The sequence below is a fragment of the Rattus rattus genome, chromosome 18 (assembly GCF_011064425.1).
Source record: "Rattus rattus isolate New Zealand chromosome 18, Rrattus_CSIRO_v1, whole genome shotgun sequence".
Classification (NCBI taxonomy): Eukaryota; Metazoa; Chordata; class Mammalia; order Rodentia; family Muridae; genus Rattus; species Rattus rattus.
In genome coordinates this window covers 25,333,036-25,354,082 of record NC_046171.1, presented here as the reverse complement: position 1 = coordinate 25,354,082, position 21,047 = coordinate 25,333,036, and the positions used below count along the sequence as shown (strand labels likewise).

At 43.3% G+C, this 21,047-nt stretch overlaps 1 protein-coding gene across 1 annotated transcript in view; it reads left to right on the top strand.

Moving 5' to 3' along the window:
* Nucleotides 1-21,047, top strand: part of Mcu (mitochondrial calcium uniporter) — a 165,972-nt gene that overhangs the window by 108,732 nt on the left and 36,193 nt on the right. The window contains exon 2 of the mRNA XM_032888810.1: nt 12,180-12,249. Within this exon, the coding sequence (XP_032744701.1) occupies nt 12,180-12,249 (70 nt within the window). The remainder of the gene's footprint in view (nt 1-12,179; nt 12,250-21,047) is intronic.

Below are 21,047 nucleotides of genomic sequence, written 5' to 3'. Positions count from 1 at the left end.
TGTAGACAATCTCAGAGCTAACCTTTATGTCCATATCCCCTCATGAGCTCCTGGAGATGACTCCTAAGTGATTCTAGATTCTGGTAAATTGACATTTAATACTACCACAGAAAATACATATTACAATATTGTCAACGCTCTTTGTTTCCATCCCCAATTTCCAAACCTTTCTCTCCAGAGCTACATAATGTAAAAATGATACACCATCTCCACGTGTCTTAAGAGAAATCACATTGACATATTCAATTAGCTATTATATGTATATATTTCACATGTTCAATAGTCATTAATATGTATACATTCATATACCTGTAAAGGTAAAATAATAATAATGTATTTATATGTTGCACACTATAATTTACACATTTACTATACATTGCTTTTGAGATTTATTCATTTTTAAATCAATGGATAGTTTTGGCACTAAGCAAACTTCATGAATTATCATTCCTAGGCGTCCATAATCCTTGCAGAATGAAGATGGTAGTGGTGTTTGTAAGAAGAGTCATTCTTAATATGTAGTTGAGCCTGTGTCCTGCTTAGACCGTGAGGCTGTGACTCGAACTGTTGACCGAGCGGTTAGTCCCACGCGGCGCCCAGCCAGTCAGTCAGTGGAGCGCGGCTGCCCTCAGGCAGAATAAGCAAAGCGCTATGGTGAGTTGGGCTTTCAATTATGTATGAAAATCACCCCAACTGCCTTGTCTACATCCCTTTACACTACGCTGTGCTGGTTTGATTTGTAAGAGTTTTAACAACAGCCTCTTTGTGACCATTTTAAGTAATGTGTTAACTGTATGAAGCTTAACAGCAAAATAAAACAAATCCATCCACTTAGCTAACATCAGAGAAACCGGAAAAAAAGTCTTTGAATTTGACATGTTTTTATGAAGCCCCGGGGTATTAAGAACAAATGTATTTAAATATCTCATTAATTAAAGTTTGTTTGTTTGTTCTGGGTGGCATCGCTGTGGTGGCGAAGGAGCATTGGCTGCTCCTGGTCCCTGTGTCTGTTACCAGTGCCGCAGCAGGGTGATCATCCCGGAAAGCCATGCGCGCATTGACTGGGCCCGGAAGTGATGCGCGCATGGAAAGGGTGTCGAAGCACACCTACTGCCGTGCTGGAACTCGCCTGTTGTCTGTTTCCTGAGTAGAAATCCTTTCCGCTCAGACGCACGTGGGAGGGAGAGCGATGCGGGAGAGCGATGCTCACGGCACCTACTGCGCCCCTCTCCTCACAGGGCAGGAAGAGAAAGCTGTGTTCTTTCCAATATTAGCTGATGCTAGAGCGAAAATGAAAGTCACTTCAGGCCTATTTATGTACTGCCCCTCTGTGGTGTGTGTGTGTGTGTGTGTGTGTGTGTGTGTGTGTGTGTGTGTGTGTTCATGTGCACATGCATGTTCACGTGTGTGTATGCCTACACGCGTGCTTATGTGAGTTCACTTGTGTAGAGCCCAAGGTTGACCTCAGGTGTCTCCCTTTCTTCCTTACCACTTTCTTCTTTATCTCTGTTTTATTAAACTGGCTGGCCAGTCAGTCCCCTGCACGCCGTCCCTGCCCCCTCCACCAGCACTGGGCTTGCAGTGAGCCCCACACTGAGCCTTTGCATGGGTCCAGGGCACTTTCTTGACAAGCCCTGCTGCCTGGGCCATCTCCCACCCTGTGGCTGGATATTGTTTACTTCATTAAAGAAGCACCGCGAGTTATTAAAATGCCCTGCTTACTGCTTTTTTCCACCCTATTCTAGCTTTATGTTTACCCAAAAAATTAAATCTAATACATTTTACTTGTTAAAAAAATAATGCAAGAAGCATATTGGAGTCAGTGGATAGTCATGTCAGTTTGTTCTCCCTCAGTTTTTTATTTTGAATATTCTCAAATCTAAAGAAAATTATAGGAAGAATGCAATGTACATATGGTCCTATACCCCATCTAGATTTACGTTATTAATATGTTGCTACATTTGCTTTATCTTCCCTATGTATATGCATTCACATATATGTATGGGTGTTTTATTTTTCTCTGTATGTGCATTCACATGTGTGTATGTGTGTTTTATTTTCTCTACATATATACATTCACATGCACACATGCATGAAAGTTTTGTTTTCCCTACATTTATACATTCATGTGTACATATGTGTTAGTTTTCTTTTCTCTACATATGTGCATTCATGTGTACACATGTGTTAGTTTTGTTTTCCCTACATATGTGCATTCATGTGTACACATGTGTTGGTTTTGTTTTTCCTACATATGTGTATTCATGTGTACACACGTGTTAGTTTTCTTTTCTGTTCATATGTGCATTCATGTGTACACATGTGTTAGTTTTGTTTTCCCTACATATGTGTATTCATGTATACACATGCAATTAGTTTCATGTTATCTGCATATTTGTGTTCACATGTACAGATGCACATTAGTGTCATTTTCTCTACATGGGTGCATTCACATGTTCACATACATATTGGTTTTTTTTTCCCTCGACCCTTTACCTCTAAACGCTTTAACCCTGCTCTCCTAAGAACAATCTCCTTCTCCGGCTCTGCTGCACAATGTACGAGCTGTTTTCATCTCTGGACCGCTCTTGTTACCTGTGTTTTTATCTGTATTCGGGAACAAAGGAAGCGGGAGGGATTATTAATAGCTGCCACCCACCACCTAAGTTATTCACCACTGTGCATCTTTCAGAATTCAAGTGTGAAAAAGAGAGAGGCTCAGCTTCAGTGTTAGAGGGGCAAGGCCCCAAAGCGTTACTCAGGCCTCTTGAACCGTTTCTCCAGCTGCACGAACCGTTAAATCAGTTCCCTCAACTACTTCATCGTGTGTGACACATGTCGGGAAGAACACATCGCTATTTGTCTTCACAAATGCAGAGCTTTCCGGGTTGTAAAGACTCACAGTGTCTGCTGTAAGACCCGATCATTTCGCAGACGAAGTCTGGTTCAAGGTCATGGAACCAGATGTGACTTGAGAATCGAGCTTACAAGCCGTCTGAGCAGCACTCCTTCTGTTCGGTCACATGAACTCTCTGTGAAACTCTCTTGCTTCTGCCAGGGTCTTGACGAGAGAGGTGGAGGTCTGAGACCACCACACTGATTGCTCCCCAGTGCCCTTGAATCTCCTTTGGGTGAGCTACACAAGGCTCTTCAAGCTTCTGTGTGCCTAAGAATTTCCTAGTAACCTGGTTACCATGCCAGAGGGCTGAGGTGGGAGCTGGGAGCCTGCACCTCTGTCTGCCAGGCTCCTGGGTGATGCAGATGCCACCGTGCAGGGAGCAGATGTCAGAACCGCCCCAGGAGTCCCCCAAACAGGAAAGAGTATTTTCACACAGCACACAATACCGCACTTTTTAAAACCCACAGACTGATGTAATTAACACCTGTTGACCTACCATCGAGCCAAAATCAAATACTTCCAGAAGTTCTCTCTATTTTTCTAACTTTAAGTCTCTTCAGAGAGAGAAGTTTTACTTTGGTGTGTTCATTTAGAGGCAACTGTCTCTCAGGGTCATTGCAGTGGTGACTGGAGACTTCACAGACTTAAATGGGAATGTAGAGGGACCCACAGATTCAAGTTCCAAGGAGAACACTACATCACATTCCACTCTTGACAAGCGATATGAGCGGTTTCCAAACTGTGTCTCTTCAGTCAATCTGACAGGTGGCATTCTGCTTTGATTCTTTTTTGAAGAGTGTACATTTTTATCAAGAACAAATGCTAATATTTGTATGACGATAAGGATTTTCGTGGATAAGGATTCTAAGGAATTTTTGTGGTTGGGTATTTTGCCATCTAAAAATAGTTAACAGTATAGTTATTAACCACCTCAATGTAACGTGGAATCCACCGGCAGCAGCCAAAAGTAAAACAGACTTTTAATATATACATAAGGGATGCTCTAAGTATCCCCAAACGCCTGTAGCCGCCGTCATCTCTTCTCATTTCTCAGAATCCCTCCGCAGTAAATAAAGCATCAGTAATAATTCCCCAGCGGAAAGAGTAGAGTACAAAGCCGTCATAAAGCTTGTCAAAGAAGCTGAGATAGAAAAAAAGAACGCACGAGGATTCAGTGAAGTAAGTCTTTATGAAGTTTCTATCCTCCCGGCATACTGAGAGGTACCAATATGTAAGGAGATTAATGCAGTCTTCTGGCTGCTGACCATAGCCCTGAAGGGAAGTCGGTCATCAGAACAGATATTAGAAGACAGCATAATGGAACAAAAGGGGCATGGACAGAATCTAGGAACAGTGTACAGACTTGGTAAAGAAGATGAGCTTTAAGATATAATTTGTTTAAAAGTAGTACAAGGACTGGGGTGTAGCCGAGCTGGTAAGCGCGCTTGCTAACGTTTTCAGAGCCAGTGCTGTGGCTTCAGTACCCAGCATCACAAATGATCCCTGAGGAAATGCTTGCCTTTCACCCTCCATGCTTTCGAGCTGAAGGCAGGAGGAGAAGAGATTCAAGGTCATCTTTTGCTACAGAGAACCAAGAACCGCAGTCCAAAACAAAAACAAAAACTCTTCCCTGTTTTGTTTGTTTGAGACAGGGTCCCATGTAGTTCTGACTGGCCTCAAACTCAGTACATAGTCAAAGGTAGCCTTAAGTTCGAAATCCTCCTGCCTCTACCTCCCAGGTGCTGGGAACATAGGCTTGATCACCATCTTGGTCCCAGCTAAGACTTCGTTTTTTTTTTTGTTGTTGTTGTTTTTTTAATTTATTCTTTTTATGTGTATGTGTGGGTTCTTGTGAGTTCGTGTACACCCCCAGCATGCCTGAGAACTCCAGAAGAGGGCACTGATCTCTCTGGAGCTGAAGTTACAAGTGTTTGTGAGCCACTTGGTGTAGGTGCTGAAAACCAAACCTGGGTTCTCTGAAAGAGGGGTAAGCACTCTTAACTGCTGAGCCATCTCTCCAGCTCCTGGCAGTAAGTGCTTTCTAAAGTCACTTCTCTTGGATAGATTTAGTAACTTCCTAAGAACAGAAGTTGCCTTGGGAATTGAAGGCATATACTTTATATATTTACGCATGACTTTTTTTTTATGACATTACAATGTATCTAGTGGGGAAAATATTAGTCCAGATATAATAAAGTCTAACAATCATTTTAAATAAGCAAAGGATGAGTAACTTTCTGATATTAAAGCACTAATTCACACATCTTAATAGCCCTCTAACTTAAACTGCATAAGACACTTGGTCTCATAAGACACTTTGTCTCCTTGTTATCCAAACAGAAAATACGTCCTGAAGTTCAGTGTAATTGTTTGTTTTTGTTGCTGTCTAAAGGGACGTTTCTGAAAAACTTGGACTCTCTGTCTTTCACATGGGAGGGCTAACCTTATACTGGTTTCAGGGTACAGATCCTCGTGCTTTTGAAAATGTACTATACTTTCTAACGAGTGAGGCTTTTCAGGAGAGTCAGATCCCTTACAGAAATGGCTGGTGAGTGCGTTACTGGGGAACATTAAAGTTCAAACACGAGCTCACCCTAAAGTGAAATCATCAACAGGGGTAGGATTAATAGAACAGGTGAGAAACTGCATCTTGGGGCCTGAAGTTCCAGGTCCCAATAACGAATAACTTTTCTAATAACTCCAGGGTCCCCGCTTCTGTCGAGGTGGGTACACTGGTTGAAGGTAGTAAGAGTCTGTCACTGGTGTGCGGCTTCAATAGTTTTATTGCGTCAGGAGATAAACGTGGAAAAAACAAATTGAGCACACTGGTATTGCTGTAGGCCAACTGCAGTAGTTTTACACTGTTAATTATAGAATGCCATAGACTCTGGAGCGGGGGAAGGGAGAGAGAAGGAGGGAGGGAGGAAGAGGAGAGAGGTTGGGGAACAGCCTTGGGTGTCATTCTTCAGGCACCATCTGCCTTTTTTTGGAGATAGGCTCACTGCAATGTGGATAGTCTGGTCAGCAAGTCTCCAGGTTCCTCCTGTGCTTCTTCCCCAACCCCGCAGCACTGGGACTACAAACGCATTTCACTGTGTCTGCTTTTAAAGAGTGTGTGTGTGTGTGTGTGTGTGTGTGTGTGTGTGTGTGTGTGTGTGTGTGTGTGTGTGTGTGTGTGTGTGATGCCATACTTGTGTGTAATACATTGTGACTACATCCACTGTCCATCCTTTCTCAGGTCCCTTCTATCTAGTCCATTACCCTCCTTTCCCAACTGGCCCTCTCCTATCCTGTGTCCTCCTTTCTCTTCCCTTCTTCCCTTCCTGTTTCCCTTCCTCCCTCCCCTCCCTCTCCTCCTTCCCTTCCTGTTTCCCTCTCTCCCTCCCCTCCCTTCACAAGAGGGAGGGAAGGATATCCAGGAAGTCGCAGCTGGCTGGCATTCCGATCACAGTGCCTATATTCCATCTGGAAACCAGTACCCATGGCTCTACTGCCCTTACGTTTCCACAGCTTTCCATCGATCTTGAGAAGTTGGTGTCGTTTTGATAGGTCAGCCTCTATGTGTTACTTGGCCTTTTCCCTTGCGGCTTTTAATATTCTGTCTTTGTTCTGTGTGTTTGGTGTTTTGATTGTTGTGTAGCAAGGGCATTCTTTTTTCTGGCCCAATCTATTGTTCTGAAGCTTCTTTTACTTTTATGGGCGTGCCCTTCTTTAGGTTAAAATCTTTTTTTCTATGATCTTGTTAAAAATATTTTCTGAGGCTTTGAGCTGAGAATCTTCTTCTTTTATTCCTATTATTCTTAGGTTTGACCTTGCCATAGTACCCCTGATTTTGAGTTTTTTAGATTTAACATTTTCTTGGATCAATGTGTCTTTATCTCTTCTGCTGTATCGTCAACAGCTGAGATTCCCTCTTCCATTCCTCTCCTGTGTTCTGTTGGTGACATGTTGTCCTGGCTGTTGTTGACTGTGTTTTTACACTGACATTTGGGCATTTGGCTTTGGAGCAATTGTAGGCCTAGGTGCTGGGTTTGTCTTTGTTGGGATGGGTGTTTCGTCCTTGGTTTCTGTTTTCCCTCTGGTCCTCTGGCTGGAGTGCCCTGTGGTTAAGTAGAGGGTCTCTACCTGAGTTGGGAACTGGATTTCTGATGGCCTGGATGGCCTCTGGTAGAACAGGGTTTCCACCCAAGGGTCTCTAATCTGGCTGAGGGGCTTCTGGGTTTCAGAATGCTGGCCTTGCCTCTGGTTGGGTAGGAAGCTTCCTCGGGAATATCGGCTAGGATATGGCGACCAAACTCAAGTTCTTATGTCCTCAAGAGGCAACACACTTTGTTCACTGAGCTAGCCCAGCCAGATGAATACTCTGGTCTTGAAAAAGACACTTGGAGACAGTATTGAAGGGATCCATCTTTGTAAGCATGTGGGTCATACTGATGGAGGGTAACAGGAACATGGAATCTGGCAGATCTAGGCTATGGCACAGTGAGGCTTTTTCTGGCCACAGGTGCTGATATGCACAGACCACCATTCTTGGCTCCCAGCAAACTTCCCGCTGGGTTTTTTATGTTAATATTAGCCAAATACTTATGCGATGCTTGCTACTTTAGAACAAAAGAAAACGAAAAAGCTTACTGTTTTACTGTGACATAAAGAGATGCAGCACAGATGACTCTGATGTGGGGATCACGGGACGCAGGGGTGAGCAGCAGTCACTTCTTTGGTGTTGAGCATCCATTACCAATTTCCTGCTTGCTTTTGATTTATTGTTCTTCCTCTGTAGTGTTACCATATTTCAAGGAGAAGCAGCTAGAACGAAATCCTTGTTTATGTTAGTCTCAACAAGTTTCTCATGAGAAATCTTAGAGAAAACTACAGACCTATATGTGCGTCTGGACGGTTTCATGAATAACAGCTTGGGATGGTGGCTGTAAGTTGGGGAGGCTGCGGAAGACTATAGCTTGTCGGAAGTCTGAGGCCGGCCTGTGCAGCAGTGAAAACCTGCCTCTAAATGGAATTTTAGTGGTGATTGTCAGTATCAGTGCAGACGTGGTCTGGAGAGTTATCCCCACATCATATAAGCTTCGTTCTATAGTGAGAGCCAGCTAAGGGTTTCTTAAGGTGCTGCGCTGCAGAGAGTCTGGCCCCTGAGACCCCGTGGTTTCTGTGCAATTACTCCTCCCTCTCACCACTGCCGTTGAAATCTGCTGTTTAGAGAGTCCGTTGATCAGTGGTAGGTATGAGCAAGCTCAACTGTGTTCCAATAAAACTCTTCAGACAGAGGTGGCTGGCCTGCCAATCCATGCCCTGCAGCATCTAACAGAAATCATGCCCTGTACTGTTGTTCTACAGAAAATATCGCCAAGGACAATTTGTAAAAATCCTAGAGGCCTCTGGTTTTTACAGTGTTCCAGCAAATGTGGTCTGAAGTATTTTCAGGTGAAGTGTTCTGATGGTTTGGACGTCTTTTAAGATGTTCTGGGAGAAATGAGGCACAATTCTGCCTGCCTATCATCCCAGCACCTGAGGGGTAGAGAAGAGGGTGAGAGGTCAGCATCACCATTGACTACATGGCAAGACTCAGGCCAGCTTTGACGTCCTGGAACTGTATTTCATAAACATCAAAAGAGCGACAGAGGGAGGGGAGCTGGAAGGGAGAGAGTCAGAGACAGACTGACTGACTGGCAGACTGACTGACTGGGGAAAGAAGAGAGCAAACTAGATGGACCTAGATAAACTGAGTCTGACAAAATGTTACTGAAGGGAGTGATAGGTGCCTGGGATTTCTTCCCACTTTGCTCTCTCCTGCTCACAGATGGTCATGGTAAAAGCCACTGCATGACGATAATGACCCAGTGAATGTAACAGTCCCTCCCTTCTCTCCTCACACCGAAGCATAAAGGAGAATAAGAAACTGAATTCTAAGCTTTGTCTTCAACACAACCGTGCTATGGGAGCAGTCCCATAGCACTTTGTATAGAGGGTGACAGCCAAACCTGGCGAAGGCCAGACAGACGTCCAGAGAGACCTCAAAAGGTGACACCTGTGGTTGCGGATCTCCAGCAAAGCCAGGCAAGCAAGTTCTCCAGAGTTGGTGGCTGGCCTCAGACTCCCCAAAAGCAACATTCAGGACTTTAACAAGTCTTCCAGGAAAGATTGTTAGGAACTAATATGTCAGGCTTCAGAAAATTCATTTCTCAAGACCCCCTCTTCAGGGAGAAGTTTGGTCCTTGAAGCAATAAAAGCAGAAACTCTAGCTACAGAATTGGCAGCTAGCATGGAGCCCAGCCTCTAGAGAGTTAAGATGAGAACAAATGTGGGCTCATATGCTCAGATCAGAGTCTGAATCCCTGAGGCCTCCAAAGGGCAGTGAGGAGAACAAAGGACTAACACTGCATAAACTCGTGCTTTATGTAAGCCACCCATGGTCATCTCAGAAAGGCCAGCCAAAACTCCACACAATGAGCCTTGAGGTAAGCAGGAAGGCGGGTAGATAACTGACACCTGAACTAAACTGATTGGAAAAGGGACATAAAAAGCCTCCATGCTCGGGGTTGGGGATTTAGCTCAGTGGTAGAGCAAGGTCCTGGGTTCGGTCCACAGCTCCAAAAAAAAAAAAAAAAAAAAAGCCTCCGTGCTCATAACAGAGGGAAGACCTTTGTTTTAATATAATATATATTTTCTACAAGCCGTCATTGTCAATATTAACTTAGCATTTATTTGATGAGGACTTGTTATTTCACAAGCACTGTCAGTGGTTGAACCAGTCAAAAATTCTTGTCCCGTAGGTCAGAGAATACAGCCATAAACTAAGTGAGTAATTTACTTAAAAGAATCAGGCCTACCAAAATCAGGGGAAAGTTACTTAACTTTGGGTAGGAGTATATACCTGAAGGCCACCAGGAGAGGCAAATGCTGGATCAATGTTTAACAGGAGGGGCCAGAGTAGACCTTACTGAGCAGTAATGACATTTAAAGAGCAAAGGGGAAAGACAGAGCCAAGTAGTCACAAAAACCAACGTTATAAACTGCAGTTTGTGATCCTCCTGCCTCTCTCTCCTGGGGGCTGGGACGGCAAGCATGCATCCCCATGCTTTAGTTCACTAAGTAAACTATTTAAAGAAGAAAGCAGCAGTCAGAACACACATAAAATTTCAGACAATACTGCTTGCCCATCATGGTCAAGGCCCTGGGTTTAATCTTCCATATTGACAAAGAGAAAAACATTACAAACACAAAAGACTCTAAAATTGCATAGTGGAAAAGACTAAATATATGTTTTATATACCTATAAATAAATGTAAGGAGGCTAGACTTTCCTAATGAAGAATTCCCAGATTAGATCACAAAGAAAACAGAGCAACTCAGAAGTGATAGTAAGATAACAGGCCAATAGAGCAGATGTGCACGAAGAAAATAAAGACTCAGGGTCACGCATTCAACGCTGGCTACTACACTACAACACAGAAAGCATTCGCGGGAACAGATGCAGACTCTGTGATGAGAACTCTGTAAAACGCTTCTCTAGCATACAGATAAAGATTCAAAAGGAGACGTGGAATTCCAGCTCCATCAGGTAGAGCAGTACTCACCTTTAATCCCAGAGGCAAGTAGATCTCTGTGAATTTGAGGATAACCTGGTCTACCCAGTCAGTTCCAGGCCTGTGGAATTAGCATGGTTTCAAAGCAAAATGCTTTGTACTTCCTGAGCCCTTACTATAGAACAGGTACTGTTCTACATGCCAGATACACACACACACACACACACACACACACACACACACACACACACACACACATATATGTGTGTGTGTGTGTGTATATATATATACACACACACATATATTTCTCATGACAGCTAGCCAAATCAGATACTAAAATTTACCATAAACCCGGAACGTGAAACCATCATGGAGTTCTGGACAGAGCAAAGGTTCAGAAACAGATTGAAATTTCATATAAGTATTTGGAAAGGGAGGGAGGTGCCATCTGAGGTGAGATGAAGATGGGTTATTCACTACATCCGTTAGCTGTGGTGTCGTGGAAGAGAGGTTAGCTGTGTTTCTTTCTTAAATGTGACCAAAATTAAGTCCTATGAATCAAAATTTTAAACTGAAAGAAAAAACAATCCACAAACTTTCTCTTCAGTAATTTAAATGATTTATTTATATTTTTTTCTAAATATTAGTGTCCTGGGTACTTTTCTATTACTCGGAAAAGACACTATGACCAAGGCAACTTACAAAAGAAGGCATTTAATTAGGCCTTGCTTTCGGAACTCAGAGGGTTAGTCCATAATCATCATGGCAGGAAGCATGGCGGCATGTAGGCAGGCATACATGGTGCCAGACCGATAACTAGAGGTTTATTTATTCTTATACAGAAGCAGCAGACACTGGGCCTGGCTTGGGCTTTTGAAACCTCAAAGCCCACCCCCAGTGACATACTTACCCCAACAAGGCCACACCTCCTGATCCTTCATAAATGGTTCCAACAACTAGGGACAAAAGATTCAAACACAAGAGTCTGCTGGGCCGTTCTCAATCCAGACACCACACTCAGCCTTCTGTCCCCCACGTCTTAGGAGGAGGGAGGTAACGAGATCCATGCGTCCTGTGGCACAGCTGAGTTACCCTGTGCACTGTTCTGGAATCCTAAATGTCTTGGATGGGTTTTATTTAGTGCCTTCCCGCCTTCCTCCTGTCACACGTTTGGGGACTGGGAGAGAGGTTCAAAGGAAAGACTTACTTAGAAATGTATTCAGTATTCTCCTTGAAGCCCAGCTTAATTCTGAGAACTTCAGTCTGGATTCCTGGCTGCAGCACTGCCCTATGAAGGTGCGGCTAAAGTGTGCGGCTGTGGCTTCCTTCAAATGCTCTGGGCTCAGGCACTGAGGCTGCCTGTCCGAGATTTTAATAAGGAAAGCAAACAGCAAGATTCAGAGCCCACTCGATACTGGAAATGCTCAGTGCATCTCGTTCTCGTAACTGATGGGAGATGCCAGTCTGAGGTCTAACGGCAAAAGTCAGTAAAGACAATTGCTTAGGTATGGTTCTCATGTTGTTTAGTGTGAGACCACCCATGTGTATGGGAGGATGTGTTTGTTTGCAGTGTGCTTGTTGCTAGGCTGCTAGGAATACCTTTTATTGTTTCCATTTATTTGCATTTTCTTCTTTTCCATGAAGAGTCCATCATTCTTACTCACTCAAACACTAGCGTTATTTGGAACACATGTGTCTAGAATCAGTTTGCCCTGACAGTTTGCCTGGCTTTTGTCTCTTAGGCACACCAGAGGCCGGCGTCCTGGCAGAGCGTGGGCGCTGCATATTGCAGTACGGTTGTGCCCTCTGATGGTGAGTTTTGGCAAATCCATTTCTATATCTTACCTTTTTTCCCTCCTTAGCTTAGTGTTTCCAGATTCTTTTAGTCAACACATACATATGTTTAAATAATATTTTTACATGTATTTATTGGGGTGTGTGTGCATGCATGACATGGCATGCATTTGGAGGTCAGAGGTCAACCTGAGGGGGGTCAGTTCTGTCCGTCCACAATGTAAGTTCCGAGGATTGAATGAGGTCACCTGTACCTGCTGGGCCACCTCTCCAGCCCAACTTACTGATTTACAAACCATGCTCCCTCTCGTGGTTTTCTTGGATATCAGGGAAAGGGACGATTAGAGAAGGGGTGTAGAACTGGGAAGACAAAGAATTCAGAGAGTTAACCATGAAAAACTAGCTTGTCCATCAAGTCTTCCCAGGTCCTGGATGTCCGTTCACATTTATAAACAAGTGATAAGTTATTTCTCTGCCAGTGAAATGAGCCAATTCAAGCCAGTTTAGCTTATATTAAATGCAGGGTTATTGGGAAGCTGCTCTTGGAGAGGTCCACTGGCCCCCAGGACTGAAGCCAGGGAAGTCGCATGGGAAGGGAGAGAGAGGAGACAGGGAAGAGAAAGAAAGAAATCACGAATGCAGAGAGAAGCAGGAGAGAAGGGGAAGAAGAAAGAGAGGGGAGACCAAAATGTCTGGATTATATAGGGAAGAGCTTCTGAGGGAAGGGCAGAGGCTTTTGTAAATGTTCACAGTGTCACAGACTGGCAACAGGATTCAAACGGCTTATTTTTTTTTCCTTTAATTTATTTATTTTCTTATTCACTTTACATCCCACTCACTGCCTCCCTCCTGATTACTCCTCCCACAATCCTTCCCCTGTCCCCTTCTCCTCTGGGCAAGTGGGGGCTCCCCCGGGTATCCCTCCTACCCTGGCATTTCAAGTAGCTGCAAGGCTGGGTGCTTCCTCTCCCTCTGAGGCCAGACAAGGCAACCCAGCTAGAACAACATATCCCACACACAGAGCAGAGCTTTTGGGATAGCCCCTGCTCCAGTTGTCAGGACCCACATGAAGACCAAGCTGCACATGTGCTGCATAGGTACAGGAAGGCCTAGGTCCAGCCTGTGTCTGTTCTTTCTTTGGTTGGTGGTTCAGACTCTGAGAGCCCCAAGGGTCCTGGTTAGTTGACTCTGTTAGTCTTCCTGCAGAGTTCCTATCCCATTCGGGTCCCACAATCTTTTTTCCTATTCTGTCTGCAAGCAAAACAGAATATCATCAATAGTGTTAGTGATTGGTGCTTCTCCATAGGATGGGTCTCAGGTTGGGCCAGTTATTGGTTGGCCACTCCCTCAGTCTCTGCTCCCACCCCCATGCCTGTATTACTTGTAGACAGGGTAAGTTTGGAATTGAAAATTTTGTGGGTGGGTTGGTGTCTCTATCACTGCACTGGAGTTCCTGTCTGGATACAGGTGGGCGGTGGCCTCTTCAGGTTCCATATCCCCAGTGTAGTGAGTCATAGCTAAGGTCACCCTCATTGATTCTTGGGCACCTCCTTTGTCCTAGGCCACATCTCATCCTTGTCCTGGAGATGCCCCCCCATCCTCCCCTATGGTCATGTTTCCTAACTTTCGCTACCATTTCTTCCATAAATTTTCAATTCAGAGTTTGGCTTAGGGGTTAACATTTTTGTGTAAACCTCAGTTTGATCTTGTTCTAATTTCAACTCTATACACATTAATTCACAGACGGCATGCATTAAAAGAGCATCTTGCAAATTCACAAAAACACCAAAACTGAAGAAGCCCAAAATGGATCATGCAAGCCCCAGAGTCCTCTGAATCTGTCAGTTTAAGTTTACTCTGTAGCAGGAATCCTTCCCCAGTGCTGTTGGGTAATCTGGACGCATAACCATGCGCTCATGTTTGCGGATTCTTCAGCTTTTGAAGGAAACCTTGCTTGGGACCGACAGCTGTGGGTGACATCAATGATTGTGGGGAGCAAAAGTTGCTTACTAATTTTAATTTTTTTCTTTCTTTGCTATTCTAAGACCCAAAGCCACTGACTTCTGGTAATTAACTCCTGCAGTTAGCAGCAGGGGATTTAAAAAAGAAGGCTTAATTGCTAGGGCCTTTTTCTCTATGGCTCAGGTACCCCACCTAGGGACCCCTCTCTGGCCATGTGGAAACTTGGAGTTCATTAATACTTTAAAAGAGAAAAGGAAAAGACGGAAAGTCATTTATGCAGAGAACATGTACACCAGATATGGTGGAAATGGCTATACCAAAACTTTATTATTGCTTTTAGCTTTTTATAGTCTTTAGACAAATTCTGTATGTAAAAAAGAATTACCTCATAAATAAAATGTTACACAATAGGGGAGCTACAGAAGGATGTTGATAGTAAGTTCAAAGCAGTGTTTCATTCCATAAGCTCATTATAAGTTCAAAGCAACAGTTTCACATGGCCTTGCTTTATCATGGTGCACACCTGTGGCTTCATCCTTGGACCTGACCTAGAATGAATGTTTTCCTCGATCACAAATTTGTTCCAAGCCTTATTTCTTATCCTAGTGCAATTATTCCATGACACACGGTGGTTTACAAAGCTCTATTTGCAGCTTTATTCTATAGGGGGATTGGGATTACTTGTCTCAATTTAAGAGTTAAATCATTATCAGAAATTGTGAAGTCAATTCGTCTATATAGCATTACTATATGAGAGTACATCTCCATGTTGATCTGCAGGAAGTTTGCCCAATAGGGTGGGCTGTTGCTCAGGAATCATTAGACTGTGCAATAGTGACAGGAAAGACAGATCAGCAACAAGAAGTAATCCTGGGATGAAGTCTTTAAGGACCCTGCATCTCAGAGCTTACCCATTGAAGGACATGCAAAATAGTGGGCCATCACCAGAAAACTCATTTGTGTGCCTTAGCCTTTCCTAGTTGGCTTTTGACAAAACCCTTCTGTGGTTACTCAATTATAGAACAGAGGCAACTGAGAGGGAAATTAGGCTGAAGCAAAACAAGGAAAATACGACCTGGCATCCTTGTGTCCTGAAGACAAACGGCTTCCAGAGAAACAGATAAATATGTAAGCTAAGAAGCAGAACTTGGCTGTGTTGCAGCTGGGGAACATGTGTGTGTCAAGGCCTAGTTCCAGTGTACACCAGGTAGCAAAACTTGCCACCTAGCCAGGAGCCAGAAGTCTGAAATACCTCCTACTCCCTTCTCTCAGAGAGCCCCTCTAAAGCAGTATTTCTGTTCCTCCAACATGGTCTTGATGACACAACCAAATCTGCACATATTTCACTCCTGAGTCCCATTCCTTTCTTCTACTAGAAAATATTAGCCCTTTCCAATTTAGAGATGTTCTCTTCATGTGAGAAATAATCCACAGTACTGAGTCTCTTAGCTTGTGCCAACTAAGAGTATTTCATTCAAAAATGTCTAGCCTTTAGATTTTATGAAGTTATTATATGGTCAGTGTTTCTTTAACAGTATATGTTTGGAAAATATATTTTTAAGATCAACCAAATCAGGGTTAAATAGAGGAAGCTTGGGTGCCATTGGTTGGTGGGATATTCATGGTGATTGATCTGAGCTAATGAATCCATTATAAGCATCTGTATTATTTTATCAATCATTGAGTCTACTGTTTTCCTATATATCAATTCATATGAAGAACTCTAGTAATTTAATAATGATACAGTTGTTTAAGGGTATGACTGAATGTTATCTGAAATAATGGGTGCTAATAGGCTGTCCCCATATTCCACAAGAGGTTAAAAACAATATTTGTACCAAAAAAAAAAAAAAAAGGATGGAAGAAAGAAAGGAAGGAGCTAGGGGCTGGAGAGACGGCTCAGCAGTTGAGAGCACATACCCCTCTGGCAGAGGACCTGAGTTTGCTTCCTGGCATCCACATCAGGTGACTTACAATTACCTGTAACTCCAGCTCCAGGAGATCAGACCCTGTCTTCTGGTTTCCTCAGACACAACACTCACTCACATCTCACATTTGTGTGTGCTTTCCTCTCTTTCTCCTCTCTCTCTCTCTCTCTCTCTCTCTCTCTCTCTCTCTTTTTCTTTCACACACACACACTTTTAAAATAATTTTATTTTTATAAATAAAAGAATGCAAATTTTTACGTGTGTATATATTTTGGTTGGGATTCAGCCCCAGGGTTTGGGCATGTTAAAAAAGTATATTACTACTGACTGGTGCTCCCAAATTTTTACTAAGTTTTTGCTCTTAAAAAAAAAAAAAAAAAAACCTTCCTGAGTTGGCAAGATGGCTCAGGGTCAAGCTCTTGCCTCAAGTCTGATGACCTGAGTTTGAGTCCTAGGACCCGCGTGATAAAAGGAGAGAGCCAAACCCCACGGTTTGCTTCTAAACTCCACACATAAGGCACGGCATGTACCCATCTACATCCGCAGGCACTTACAGACACAGAATAAGTAAATGCTTTTTAAAACCCATAGTTTATATTAGTTATTAAGAAATAGAAGCACAACGTCATTTGGTTTACTACAACTCCGTATTCGTGCTGCCTTCCAATTGTACGTCTTTTTATTTCATGCTCCTGCCCTGTGTGCATGTGTGCATGTGCGTGTGATGGTGGACATTGAACCCAGAGCTTTATAAGTGCTAAGCAAACACCCTTCCGCTGAGCTACACCCTCAGCCTCTTACTTTGCATTGAAAAATTGATATTGCCTTAGGTCAGTATAGTGTATTAGAAACTTTGCCTGACATACAGTGAAGAAGGTTAAGTCACCGTTAACGAACATTCTCGCCACCATTCATTCTACTTTGTCTTTATTCTGGGTCATATTCATTATCTCAAGGTGAATTGGCCCTCAGTTTTAGAATATACACCCTAAAATGATACGTTGTGATACATTACAAATTTAAAGATGCCGCCTCTCAATAATTTCATGAACACTATCATTTGAAAGACCTTCTAGTTGTGACTATATTATAGCTGGTATAAAACCTAGGTTATATTTTTTAAAGATTTATTTATTGTGTGAGTACACTGTTGCTATCTTCAGACACACCAGAAGAGGGCATTGAATCCCATTACAGATGGTTGCGAGCCACCATGTGGTTTCTGGGAATTGAACTCAGGATCTCTAGAAGAACAGTCAGTGCTCTTAACCACTGAGCCACCTCTCCAGGCCACATAGATTATCTTAAACATTTAACTTTTCTACCAAAAGCAATCTAACACATTCTCCACTTTTCTTGTGTTGGGTCAGACATACTTTGATGACTGAGTGAAGCCCTAGACTGCTTCCATAGTAGCAGTCCCCAACTGGAGTCTTTGAGCCTGGGTGCAAATGCATGTACACCCAACCCTCACCCCGTCTTCTCTCAATAGTATGGTTAACATTACAAGTACAAGCTACACGTGTGGCCCGGCTCTGCTGTGTGAACATGTAAACCTCGGGAGGTCGTCCCTCACAGCCTGCTTGCTCACCGTGAAGTGATGACTGAGAGAGAGGCATGCGCTTGCCTTGCAGAAAGAGCCCTGCTGACCTGAGGGGAGCTTGCAATGACAGCAAAGCCCTACACCCAGGACATATGGTCTTCAGCTTCTCATCTCAGTTTTTCTGGCCCCAGACCCCCAGCTATAAATGACTAATAGCGAAACATTTGTAGCAGATGGTTTGGACCTGCTTAAGGCCTTCAGGGGTCCCTCCATGTTAATGAAGGCGGAGGATGAAAGCAGTTCTAACATGGAGCCTGGCAGGCTTTAGAGAGAAAAAGAATGTGATATTAAAAATTGTGAGGTCAGCTGATTTGTAGAGGCCAAGACCCCATCTTCCTCTCTAACTGGAGAGTGGAAGGCCAACTAGAAAAGAGGGAGAAAAATAATCTGTGCCTTCCGTTTCTTTGTCCAGAGATGCAGTCCGCTCACTTGGCACTGCGTCATAAGAATTGTGGTAGGAATTGTGTGATCTTCATAATCAGTAGACATTATGGCTGCCTCATAAAAATCATTTGGGGGCAATTTCCATAGTGAAAATCCTGTATAGTGCTATACTCACGTCTGTTTGGCCGCCCTGGGCATGGGTAATTATAGCTAAGAATTTGTAGTTCTTAGGCTCGGATCTGTGAGTGGGGTGCAGATCTAGGTGTATGCCTAGTTCCCCCTCACTTTGGTTTCTGCCCTATCATGTTCATTTTTATCTTAATATGTGTGTGTGTTCAAATTCCATGTATTAGTACTGTGTTGACATCATCTCTCTCCCTTTTTCCTTTCCAAATCCTCCTATGTCCCCATAACTTCCTATCAAATTCAAGCCTTCTTTATCTTTAATTATGATTGTTTCACACACACACACACACACACACACACACACACACACACACACACACACACCACACATGCACGCACACCACTGAGTCCATTTGGTGTAGCTGGCATGTACATGTGTTGAGGATTGACCATCTGGGGTTGGATAACCCATTAGGGCCTCAACCCCAGAGAACGTTGATTCTCTGTCTCTGTAGTCCTTAGTTATCTGTGGCTCTTCATCTAGAGCTGGGGCCCCGAAGTCTCCGTTCTCCGCGTTGGCATGTCAACTGCTATTCTAATTATGTAGGACTTGGTTAGGCAGCCGTGTTGTTGAGACTGTGGCTGCAACTTCCCTGTCATGTCTAGAAAACATTATCTAGCAGCAGCCAGTGGGGGAAAGAGATATTTACCTTCTTACAACTGAGTCGTAAGAGTTCTGTGTTACGGTTCTCTAAAAGAACATTAGGAGAGAATGGATGCATATACATTAAAAGGGGTATTTATTATAGTGGCTTACAGACTGTAGTCCAGCTTGTCTAACCATGGCTGTCTCCCAGTGGAAAATAATCAGTAGCTGTTCAGTCCATGAGACTGGATGTCTCAGCTGGTCTTCAGTCTACATCGGAGTCCTGAAGAAGTAGGTCCTAACACCAGTGAAGGCATGCCTCCACAACAGGGTAGATGAACTTGCCAGCAAGAATGACAGCAAGCAGGCAAAAAGCAAAAGCTTCCTTGTCCCACGTTCTTTTATATGGGCTGCCACCCAAAAGTGTGCCCCAGATTTCAGGTGGGGACTTCTGACCTCAAGGGGTCAAGTCAAGAGCATTTCCCACAGGCATGCCTAGATGCTTGGGATTTAGTGGACTCCAGATGTAGTCAAATCAACAACCAAGATTAGCTTTTTATCTGTTTCTTGATTTTTGGAGACAGGTCTTGTTATATAGCTTAGGCTGACCTACCTCAGTGATCCCCCTGCCTCAGCCACCTGAGTCCTAGGAGCATAGCCATCACAGTCACCATATGTCACTTATAAAAATGGTTTAAGGGGGAAAGATGATTTGAATTGAATGGCACTGTTAGTAACCATTCATGCACAGCTAAAGTTCCTTATTACCACATCTAGTACACGTGTCACACACAGAGTGCACATATCAAGTACTCATGTCACATTTAGAGTGCATATCACATATCAAATATGGATGTCATGTATTGAGTACATATATCACATTGAGTACACGTGTCACATACAGAGTGCACATATCACATCAAATACACATGTCACATATAAAGTGCATACGTCATATGTAGAGTGATATATATATCACATAGCAAGTACATGTCATGTATTAAGTGCATATGTCACATATCAAATACATAGGTCACATACAGAGTACACATGTCACATATCAATATACATGTCATATACAAAGAGTATATATCACATATCAAGTACGCATGTCACATACAGAGTGCATCTATCACATATCAAGTACACATGCCACATATTGAGTGTATATATCATGTATCAAGTACACACATTACATATAGAGAACATATATCACATATCAAGTACACATGCCACATATTGAGTATATATATCACATATTGAGTAACCACATCAAATATCAAGTACATGTCTCATATATTGAGTATACATACAATATATTGAGTATATATATCGCTTATCAACTACAAATATCGTATACCAAGGACACACATAAGTACACATCTTTCACCCTCCCTTTAAAAAGACCACTAAAAGAGGAAGGAAGGAAGCTATTTAGCATGAAGGTGACAGATTACAGAGCCTTACTTCCTACAACACCTTATATTTTCCTATTTAAAAGACATGTCCAACAGCTTGGACATTTTTTGTAAGCAGGAGTTTCAGTTTGAATCCTTACCAAAATATAAGGTTAGACTTGTTCTGCCACAGACGCCCTCTCTTGAAGGGTGTGGTAAGCCTCGCTGTTCACATTGTACTGAAGAATGGCCACCCCACATCGGCAAGGATGCAAACCTCACATGCCAACAGGGTGTGTGTGGGCTTAGCTTGGGGGGAAGCGAGCTTGTGTCAGATTTCAGGGGACGGCATCCTTTTCAGGATTTTAGGGAATTAGAAACTCATTTCTCTCCCAAATGCAGCTTGGTGAACCCACCCTTGCTCTGAGCAGTTAGATCCTGGTGTTTCTGTTGATATGCATGCTGATGCAAAAAAACAACCAAACAAAAAAACCTCTAAGGTGGGTCGGGGATTTAGCTCAGCGGTAGAGCGCTTGCCTAGCAAGCGCAAGGCCCTGGGTTCGGTCCCCAGCTCCGAGAAAAAAAAAAACAAAAAACAAAAAAACCCTCTAAGGTGTGGGTACTGGAGGAAACTGGAAGGTCTCTCACTGTGACTGGCTACCATCTTTGAAGAAAGATTCCATTTCTTTGCTAAAACACCGTGTAGGGAGGGAAAAGACGATTTTTGACCGTAAGGAAGATCCCAGGACTCTACACAGATGGTGCATTCT